The sequence below is a fragment of the Oncorhynchus clarkii genome, chromosome 24 (assembly GCF_045791955.1).
Source record: "Oncorhynchus clarkii lewisi isolate Uvic-CL-2024 chromosome 24, UVic_Ocla_1.0, whole genome shotgun sequence".
In the NCBI taxonomy this organism is placed as follows: domain Eukaryota; kingdom Metazoa; phylum Chordata; class Actinopteri; order Salmoniformes; family Salmonidae; genus Oncorhynchus; species Oncorhynchus clarkii.
In genome coordinates this window covers 25226717-25237945 of record NC_092170.1, presented here as the reverse complement: position 1 = coordinate 25237945, position 11229 = coordinate 25226717, and the positions used below count along the sequence as shown (strand labels likewise).

The 11229-nt window shown below is 40.4% G+C and overlaps 1 protein-coding gene across 1 annotated transcript; it reads left to right on the top strand.

Moving 5' to 3' along the window:
* The first annotated feature begins 200 nt into the window (after nt 1-200).
* On the top strand, nt 201-9266 carry LOC139382758 (LIM/homeobox protein Lhx1). The gene is made up of 5 exons (XM_071126893.1): nt 201-1192; nt 3037-3260; nt 4049-4326; nt 6149-6314; nt 7879-9266. Exons 1-5 carry the CDS (start codon nt 1023-1025, stop codon nt 8256-8258), a joined length of 1218 nt encoding a protein of 405 aa, XP_070982994.1. The 5' UTR covers nt 201-1022; the 3' UTR covers nt 8259-9266.
* The last annotated feature ends 1963 nt before the right edge of the window (nt 9267-11229 follow it).

Sequence of the window (11229 nt, the reverse complement as noted above, 5' to 3'; positions counted from 1 at the left end):
TACATTCACTAACATACGACAGTTTCTAGGATTATTTGACAATTGGTTTCTTCAGTTCCCCATAAATAGAACAGAATGCACCGGCTCGTCTTTGAAGGGATAGCTAATAGTTACTTGCATGGCGCGCTGCTGATTGGCTTCTCCACTGCCTGACGTCACGAGACTGTGAATAAGGCTGGCTCGTGTGCTTTCAGGAACATGCAGAGTACTGCAGACAACGCGGAGCGTCAATCCTGCACAGAGATGTCACACGCATCCTACCATCACTAGCATCATTTACCAAAAGAGAACTCGAGGGGACAGATAGTCAACAGAGCCGGAGGAAACACACTTTTTCATTGAAATATTTTGATAGGAAATTATTTCGATTCTCATCGGGTCCTAAACAGTGGATAAGCGGTCATGTCAAAGAACATAGAATTATTTATAGGCACGCGCGTCTTTCTGTGTGACAGTATTGCCCCAAAACAATTTTGTTAGATGTGCGTCTTCAACAGCGACTGGCACACGTTGCTTTTTCGGCCAATGCTTCACTTTGATGACTACGGATACTTGCTGATAGGCTATGGTTCTCACATTATAGCCAATCTTCAGAGGTGGCTTGATACTTTTTGCCATTTGATTGGCTTCATTTAAACCGATGTGTGTTTGGTGTATGGAAGAGGATCCGAAGGACTGACTTTCGAGGTGTCTAAGGCTTTGACTACCTCACCTGGGAGGACTCATCCTGGCGAACGGTCTCTATCCTGTACTTGGATCCTATAAACCTCCATGCTGACCACTTCAGAGGAGAGTATAAGAGGTAGGATAGCGACCAGGCTACCCATCGACTGTTTATGTGAACACATTGATCCAGGACATCCGAGCGAGAAAGGAACCAAATACTGCAAATACAAAACATCCAATAACCGGTGTGTGTTGTTGATTTGCTTTCTGCTCAAGTCAAGAGTGTGAGTGAGACGACCACAACCTCAGGAGGCTGAACAGACCACGGTTGCGGAGTGGGTGCAAATCCAAAGACGATGGTCCACTGTGCCGGGTGCGAGAGGCCTATACTGGACAGGTTTCTCCTCAATGTTCTGGACAGAGCGTGGCACGTCAAGTGCGTACAGTGCTGCGAGTGTAAATGCAATTTAACAGAGAAATGCTTTTCTCGAGAGGGGAAACTATATTGCAAAAACGACTTCTTTAGGTAAGCTTGACTGGTGGGTGCTTGCTCCCTTTCATTCGTCCTTTACTACAGTAATTATTATTTCAGATGTGTAGTCTTGGATGAGCATTTCCGTGTTTCTGTTAAGTTAACAATACTATCCTAATGTTCTCAGTCAAATGCATATTTTTCTTTAAAAAAGACTCATAAGGATATTGCAAATACGAAACATTTTCGATATAATGTATTATTGGCTAATAATGAACATATAAACTCTGTCATTTGTTTAGTGTAAAAAAACAAAAGAAAAGAGGTGACTCTAACTTCTGAACTAATGAACACAAAAGTAGAGCACGCAATAAATTGCAAAACTATCTGAAGACATGCGATAATTACACCTTATGCCTTTAAATTGTACTTTAGAAAACTGTTAAGCCAATATGCTCTCAAAACATTTACCATTATAATTTGCTTATAACAAAATGCTAGGTATATTCAAGGCTAAATACTTAATGGGATGTATTATATATGGCCGTATTAATACATTAACCACTCTAAATATTATCTGTACTCATTTCTAATATGGTTAAAAGACGAATAAGATTGCATCCAATTCCTTCAGAATTTCTAAGTGCTAGGTGTGACGGTGGATTTGGAGGTGTTGCTTCAGAAGCTTTGATTAGGAGAGCCAGTAATTAAAGGCTTGTTCATTTGTATTGTTATGCTAAAAGATGGACAGCAACATTAAACGCGTGTGTACTCGTCCTCGGTATGGGGTATGAAGGAAATCAATCACACGTTGTTTATAAGGCGTAGAGGTGCAGAGAAGCGGCTAGAATCAATACTTCATCGGGGTAGTGTGGAGGAAGTGTGTATCTCGGCCCAGTGGCAAAGCTATCTGCCTGGCCCCTGTGTTTGCACGGCTCCAGTGAGAAGGACATGATAAGTGGATTTAAATAACTAACCTCTTTAAAAGATCAAACAAGCAGACAATGCAATCACAGACTTGCAGTCAACAATCAGTGTCCATAATCTCAATACACATTAGTTTCCGTTACAATCAACAAAAAGAGGATCATCACACATATTAAAGTACTAACTTGTATATTGCAATGTGTATTATTTCCTAATTGGATTACACATTTAGGGCTGTTGTTTTGTGTTATAAAGGAAGTATTCTTTATCATAATGATCATCTACATTTCAGGAAGGACAACAACAACTAACATGTATTTTCATTAGGTCTAAATAGGCCTAAAATGCGATTCTAAGCAGTTCTCTTATTTACACAAAAACGTGTTTATAATGGAACAAATATTTTTTGATTCGGCAAAGTAAGAAAATGTGTCCGTTGACAATGAATGCAGAAATATAATAGATGTACAGGGCCTACTACAGCTAACAATAATTATAAAGAACAGGGCCACATATGGCAATTATGGAATCATTCTCATCGTGAACCATTGCAAGTGAGAGGCAGAGGTTAGGGTTACACTCTTAGAAGAAAAGGTTCTAAAGGGGTTATTCTAAAGTCCCCATAGGAGGACCCTTTTTGGTTCCAGGTAGAACCATTTTGGTCACAGGTAGAACTATTTTGGGTTCAATCTAGAACCCTCTGTGGAATTGGTTCTACATTGAACCCAAAACGGTTCTTCCTGCAACCAAAAATGTTATTCAATGGATTCTCCAATGGGGAAAGCCGAAGAACCCTTTTAAGTTCTAGATAGCAACTTTTTTCTGAGACTACGCAGTGACATATATATATTTTTTTTAAATGTATTTATTCACACTCTCAATATGCAATCGTTGTATACTAACATATACTGTTTGGTTTTGCGCCTAAATACATTTTAATAATCGTGCATTCTTCCTCTGTCCCCTCGCAGGAGGTTTGGGACAAAGTGCGCGGGCTGTTCTCAGGGCATCTCGCCGAACGACTTGGTCCGGAGGGCAAGGAGCAAAGTGTTTCATCTCAACTGCTTCACCTGCATGATGTGTAACAAACAGCTGTCCACGGGAGAGGAGCTCTACATCATAGACGAAAATAAATTTGTCTGCAAAGAAGATTATCTAACCCACAGCAATGGGAAAGACACAAACCTTCTCTCAGGTAGGCCTATACGGCCAAATTGGCTTCATAATTTTGGGCGCATGGCTACTAGTGGCACGGCAGGTAGCCTAGTGGTTAGAGCGTTGGACTAGTAACCGAAAGTGTTGCTAGATCGAATCGCCGAGCTGACAAGGTTCAAATCTGCCGTTCTGCCCATGAACAAGGCAGTTAACCAACTGTTCCTAGGCCGTCATTGCAAATAAAAAAAAATATTAACTAACTAGCCTAGTTAAATAAATAAAGGTAAAATAATAAAAATAAAAAATTGTGACCGATGTGACTTGCATCGTTCTCTTCCATGTAGGTTAGGCCCTATGCCTAAACTATTTTATCTTATTGTAAAAACAGAAATAACGATTTGCGCAATTGCATTGCCTATATTTTCACACTATTGCTGAATATTTCTTTGGATTTGTAAGCCAAAATATCCAATTATATTTGCATAGATGTTAATTATCGGGTTGTACTAATTGTAGACCCAGAAGCCTATTGATTTTATCGTAGGCTCATTTTTTTGACACGTTTAATGAATTCGGCGCTAAAAGATAATAGAGAACACAAATAGTGTTCATAAAAATAATTTAAATCTGCATAGGTTATTATTTCAGGTAGGCCTATTGTTTAATACTATATCAATTTATAATAAAAAAATATATATTTTAGTAAGGCTATAAAGGCTTACACAAATAGGCCACTAGTAATCATTCATATTCCTCATTGTATTGAAATTATAGGTCTACAAATGGACTGTGTGTCTAAGCGTTTTCTGTCATTTTTCGTTTTCACAGTAACAGCATGTAGCGACCCAAGTTTATCACCGGATTCTCAAGATCAGTTACAGGACGATGTGAAGGACTCTGAAATAGCCAATCTGTCTGACAAAGAAACGGGTAGTAATGAGAACGATGGCGAGAACCTTGGCGGTAAACGACGTGGACCGCGAACCACCATCAAAGCAAAGCAACTGGAGACCCTAAAAGCGGCATTTGCTGCCACCCCCAAACCCACGAGACACATCAGGGAGCAGCTCGCGCAGGAGACGGGGCTGAACATGAGAGTCATTCAGGTAATGGCAAAGACAAATGCACTATAATGACATGAATGTAATTCCTGATGCAGCTCATGTTGTATTGGTATGGGAGTGAATGAGAACCGTATAGTGGGGGGAAGTGAGGGACCCTCACCTTGTGCGCTTTCAGGGTTACACACTTATAGCGTGTGATATAGCAGCTTGTATTTTATTGAAAGTATCTCCATGTTGGGCACCCTGTCAACAGAGGCCTGATCACAATCACTCCGCTCCTTTCTCATATGCCTTCCCGCTTAAAGATGGGGTTGCCTAGAAATTGCATGGTCACATTGACTTGAAAGAGCGAAAGATTGGCTGTCATCGAGGTTTATTTGGAAAGCGTAATTTATATGGGTATTTTTTATTCTTGGCGTGCAGGATGGGTAAACACGCCAACTGGCGTGAGACTGGTGGGAGCGATGGGAGTCTTGGCAACGCTGGACCATCACGTTTTGCGACCACATTTAGCCATGCTGTGACCATTTTCAGTCAAGTGTAAACGCAGAAATCTGTTCAGGAGACTTCAAAATGCCTCCTTACCCCCAGTCTAGTATAGCGTAAATAATTTCAAATAAGCATGCCGTATATTGACATATAATAACAACAACAAACACAATTATTATGAATAATTTTATTATGAATAATTTTATTATGAATAATATTGTTATTGTTATTATTATTACCAGTGGTATTGAATTTTGACAAATTGCATTACCTAATGCAAAAAAAAGTAAGCTAGGCCTATCATTTGGAAGGCTTTTTTTGTTTGGTGGTATTATTTTTGGCCTATTTTCAAGAGTTGAAAATTAGGCTATTGAAGATAAACACCTGATTTTTAATGTTTAAGTTGGTCTCTGTATCGTAGTACCTAAGTTGGGACAATGTATCGTATGTACAAATAAGCGCATCCACACCGCCGAGTGTCTCCCATGATAGGGCTAGTGCTGCGGGGATGTGGTAATGTAATGACAAAAAATTGAAGGCAGATCAAGTGAAAAAAAAATCAAGATTATTAAGGTGGCGAGGTTGGATATTTAAGAGCTTCAAGGAAGAGCATAATTAGCCGAAGGAATTCAAGGGTGGATATATAGATTACGAAATAATAACCTCGCAGAGCCGTGTAATATATTGCTAACAACCCTCCTTTTAAAAGTTCCCGCTGCTGCCTCCTTACTCGGGGTAAATGGAGGGTTAAAATAACATTAAACTGAGGTTAGATCTGTGCGACTGGAGTGACGATAATTAATAGTAATATTATCCCAGGAATAAGACTTTACTCCATCGAGTCACCACGCACAGAACCTGACGACCATGCAGGGCAGCGCGCGCTCCGGCACAAAAAGGGCACCCAGGTTACACATGGCCTAGGCATTGCTTTGTTGTTGATCACGGATCTATAAACAAAGCAATGATAATATAACGGTAAAGCAGTAATAATTGTAAACAAACGGACACCATACATAATGCTTATATTGTTGGAATAGATCTGATATTAGAGTTAGGCTACTTTTTATATAGGCTACCAATCTATAATGATATTTCAACGAAAAAAAGTAAAGTACAGATCGAAGTAAAGTGTTTGCTTTTATTTTATTGACTATCAAATATGGATTCTGCAGCTTTACATCCTGTGTGCATTCAATTATTTATCATAATATATTGAGATGTGTGTTCAAACGTCATTTTGGATACAGAGGCAATCTTTGCTGTGAGCCCCTCTCTCGTCTCCAACGCTCCAGCCGTAATATTTTCACTTCAAGCCTTCCAATCCATTTCATTTTCATTAACGTTGGTCTATGCTGACTTTTGTGCTTCATAGGTATGGTTTCAGAACAGGCGGTCCAAGGAGCGACGTATGAAGCAATTGAGCGCCCTGGGCGCGAGACGGCACGCGTTCTTCCGGAGCCCGAGGAGAATGAGAACGCTAGTGGACCGGCTGGAACCCGGGGAATTAATTCCAAACGGTCCTTTCTCATACTACGGAGGTAAGAAGAGTGATGAAACGGCTTGGGTGTCCCAGCGGGTTTATCGGTTTCACATGTTTGTCTGAAATGTCGAATAATTTTACATGTGTCCGCCAAGCGCTGTTTCCATTTGTCGCGCTGCCCCAGGACGCCTTTGATTACTATCATGGCTTATCAGATGAGCTCAACACACATAATTGGAATAGGACCTACACCGAGAGGAGAGCATTAAAATGTTTGAGTATGGATGGACATTATCTAGAGATGGATTAGTTAGGATGCTGTGCCAAATCTTCAGGTGTTAAAAAAGTGATATAAGACTTATTACAATGGGAGATAATTAACGATTTGGCGAAAACACCACAAAAGGTCTAAAGGGATTCGAAATTGATGTTGTCAAAAAGTAAATGTTGAAATAACGTGTCTCTTTAAATGTCTCAGATTATAGACTCCAATCGTCTGACCCATTTGTCCAAACTAGAAAAAAAGACATAAAATAGGCCTAATAAAAATAACAATTACAGTAGTATGGAGAATACATCTTGTTATGGTGTCCATGTAAGCCAAACAGCGCCTAATAACAGTTAATACAATAGGCCTAAATGTGTCGTTAAATATGAATAAATAATCACTAGAACACTATTATTATTTTCTATGTATGTCAGGTATATTACGTCAACATTCAAACTGTATTAAGAGGGAAAGATGCTCATTACCAAATGCCATTGCATTCCCTGTGATCCCTGTCTGGAACGGGTTCGTTAATAAATAACTCATCCATCAAATTTCGGTCAAGGGGTTAGTTAGAGAGGGCCCCAAGCCATTGCATTATCTCACTGACCGAATTGTCTTTACTTTTTTCCTTACAAGATGACATTCACATGCAAGAAAGGTGCATTTGTAGGCCTTCTGTTTTCCTAGGAAGGAGCTTGAAACATATTTGGTTGTGACATTCATTTTGTGTTACTTTGAGGAATACTTAGCTCCCCCTGAGACACCCTTGGAGAGTAGGGTAACGGCCAGGGATCAGCTGTTATTTACTGCAGCCCCGGAGCAAATAGGATTAAGTGCCTTGCTCAAGGGCAGATCAACAGATTTTTCACCTTGTCGGCTTGGGGATTCAGACTACCAACATTTCGGTTACTGGCCCAATGCTATAGCCACTAGGCTACCTGCTGCCCTTGAAATTTAATAATGTAGGCTTTCTTGATTATAGTGAAGTATGTGCGTCCTTATTTCCATTTTCCTAACTTGTTTTGTGGATATCAATAGTGTGTGGTGGACTCTGGTCCTTTGTGGTGTGCAGTGGGCCTAGTACTATTCTGCTGAAATGAAACATTGATTTCAGGAGGTAAAATCGCTGATGAAATGGTCCCCATTTTAATTAATTTTGCGGCGGCGTTGTTCTCCCCACCCAATTGCATTTTTGATTTAAGTGTAACTTTGACTAATGTGCCACGGCGAGGGTTTCTCCCTATGCAACTTCAGGCTATGTATATTCAATGAATTCCTGAAAATCTCTGAAATCATTTTTACTCACCCTATTGTTCCCAGGCTAACCCAGATTTTTTTTGTTGATCTGCAGATTATCAAAGTGAGTACTACGGTCCAGGAGGGAACTACGACTTCTTTCCTCAGGGGCCTCCGTCGTCGCAGGCACAGACCCCGGTAGACCTCCCATTCGTGCCCTCCTCAGGCCCAACGGGCACCCCTCTAGGTGGTATGGACCATCCCCTGCCCGGGCACCACCCCTCCAGTGAGGTGCAGCGCTATTCTGACATCATGTCCCACCACCCTGGGGACTCGCCCAGCCCAGAGCCAGGCATCCCGGGGCCCATGCACAGCATCTCCTCTGAGGTGTACGGCCCCAGCCCGCCCTTTACCTCACTGTCTCTCAATGGCAGCGGATACGGCAACCACCTGTCCCATGCACCCTCGGAAATGAACGAGGGCACCGTCTGGTAGCTCAAGAGAGCGGACTGTACCACCGAGAGATTCAATAGGGGAGGACAGGAGAGCGGGCAAGGGTAGGGGCAGGGGTAGCGACACCAGTCAAATATTTCTTTGTCAATCATATTTATTTATTTATTTATTTATTTCCCCATATGATATTTTTTTGCAGGGAAAATAAATATGGCGAAAATCAAAACGTGGACAATGTGGTTGTAAGCATTTACCTTGGTATTGTGTTGATGTTTTGATTGCTTCTTTTTTTAAACCCGAATAAGGACTTGGGCACATAAAAGACTGTGTGTGACTGTTGACCCTGTGGGCCCCTGGCAACCCCGGGCCCCTGCTCTCCATGGCTGTGACCCTTCCTGACTCCTGTCAGTGGCCTAGCACAGTGACGCCCCTCCAAACACATGCCACTGGGAAAACAACCATTCTGAAAACAAGTAATATGTCCCAAATCCACAAAAACATCATTAGCTACTGTCAAAGACTCAACAGCTTTACAGAAAAAGAAGGACGGGTGGTTGGTCTGAACGCTAACCTGCGCCGCTGGCATTAGAAGAAGGCTGAAAGGCGTCAGACTCTATTTATGGCACTAGACGTGTCCCTTGTATTTATTCAAAAGCTCCTCAGACCTCTTTGCCTCTCAAGGCTCTGCCATATAAACAACCTTTTTGACACTAAATATATTTCTGAAGGCCAGGGGAAATACTTTTTTTTTCTCTCCATCCAGACAGTTTTCTTTTTTTGGTAAAAAAAAATCAAACCACCAAATCTGAAGAAGTTGGCCTTCAAAAGGGAAACAAAAGGCAAAGTTATATGGCTTGTGAACCCTTTATTTAAATTGAACAGAACTTGAAATGTTGTTAAATGAAGTCTACCTTCTAAAAATCGTTTAATGGGGGTCTGAAAGGGACTAGAACAGTCAACTGTTTACGTAATATATTTAATTCAGGAGTTAAAAGTATCAAACCATGTTTTAGAATCTCTTGATCAAGATAAAATGTTCCAAGCAACCAACCAAACTTTTGTATTGATTTTATTTATATTGTATGAAGACAAACACATTTGCTGGGGTTGTGGTTCACTGTGCTAGTTTGTACAAGATGTTGTTTACAAAAAAAAAAAACACACAAAAAACACAAGTAGACAGTTGCCAAATAAAAAATAGCACAAATACTGTAAAAGTGCTTTGCACCATCATCTGCAGAACGTGTTGAGACAAAGTGTAAGTGTTAAAAAATGCTAAGGAGTCATTTACTTCTTCATTTTTTTAGTGTGCTGAAAAACATTCATAAAGTTGTTAATATAACATACTTAGACAGGTTTTATTTTTGTGTCTTCAAATGAAAATCCAAACCATTTAATTGATGGTTGAATATGCAGCTACCAGCTGCTACTTTCTTTAAATATCCAACCCTCATGGTATGTCTGTTATTGTTCTAATAAACCTAAGCTTATGTGACCTCCAGTGCATATTAGACCATTCACTGTATAAATACAACATGTTGAAAACAATTGTGAGTTTTTAATAAAAATAGAAAATATACAATTTGAATGATAACACATTTTCTTTGGACCTTATCTATATTTTATATTTTAAAATAGTAAAACGTCAGTGTAGGTTATTTCTCTTATATGTTCTTTCCAATTTAGTATGGGGTAACTGTTTATGAATCTCTTTAATGAAGTCAATTCAACAGGTTTAGCATAATAACCACTGCGGTACAGTATTTGCTAAATGCAAGCAGTTTGATCTGATTTGCACATCCATACCTTGAATGGAAATGTAAACCACTGTTTTTGATAAGCACACACACACACACACACACACACACACACACACACACACACACACACACACACACACACACACACACACACACACACACACACACACACACACACACACACACACACACACACACACACAATCCAGTAATAACCACTTAATAACTGGATGCTGTATTGACTAGCACTGTTGTCACACCATAACAGTAATGCCATGCAATGTCTTGCTATGTATGGCGGTGCTCCTCACACACCTATCTGAAGGGACATTTTCTTCAGTATCACAGCAGAGCATGGGTTATTGTGGTTGCAATTTTACTTCTCACTCTGTTAAGAAGAACAATTCATATATAGAATACTGCAGGGATTCGAATAACAAGGAAACCTTGCTGACTGGATTTAGTCCAGTAATAGAAATGGTTGACAGCGTTGCAGCAGCCAACACAAGGGGGACTTCTTCAGTAATTCCACAGAATTCATTCTTAAATTATGCTGATATGGTTTCTTTTCCCACAGTACTGGCAATGGTTTTGACCTCTTGGAAGTCATTCCACTTCTTGAGGTCGTGGAAGGACTGTGATGATGAAGAAACTATGAATCTGGGTCTCTTGGTTATTATAGTTTTATTATTCCTACCTCATGGGAATTGGATGCCCAGTCAGTTGCACAACTGAATGCATTCAACCAAAATGTGTCTTTCACATTTAACCCAACCCCTCTGAATCAAAGAGGTGCAGGGGGATGCTTTATTCGACATCCACTGTGCTTGGGAAGCAGTTTTCGGGGATAACTGCCTTGCTCAAGGGAGAACGGCTCGGGGATTCAAAACAGCAACTTTTCAGTTACTGACTGGCCCAACACTCTTAAATGCTAGGCTACCTGCTGTTATGGGGGCTTCTAGTCCTTATGAAGAACCACAGATGAACAAACAAACATACATACAAACCAACAATAAACAAACTGAAACAAAAAAAGTAAAAACAAGTACTGGAAGTGAAACATTCTCATACTTCTGATTTATTTAAATGCATAAAACATCATGACCAAAGGAATTAAATGCATTGAAATGATCTGGTGTTAAAATGATTCATGGGTGTGGGTGGATTGGCGGTGGGTATAGGATTGTGGTCTGTATCCAGGGGAAGCAGCCTTTATCTCTGGGAGCCTGTATGGCTGCCTGCTAGCCTGAACG

Excerpts from the sequence above, each read along its gene's own strand:
- LOC139382758 (XM_071126893.1), top strand. The coding sequence starts at position 1,023 with ATGGTCCACTGTGCCGGGTGCGAGAGGCCTATACTGGACAGGTTTCTC. Across the intron at positions 3,261-4,048 it reads AGACACAAACCTTCTCTCAG|TAACAGCATGTAGCGACCCA; the intron begins GTAGGCCTATAC and ends TCGTTTTCACAG. Across the intron at positions 6,315-7,878 it reads TCCTTTCTCATACTACGGAG|ATTATCAAAGTGAGTACTAC; the intron begins GTAAGAAGAGTG and ends GTTGATCTGCAG.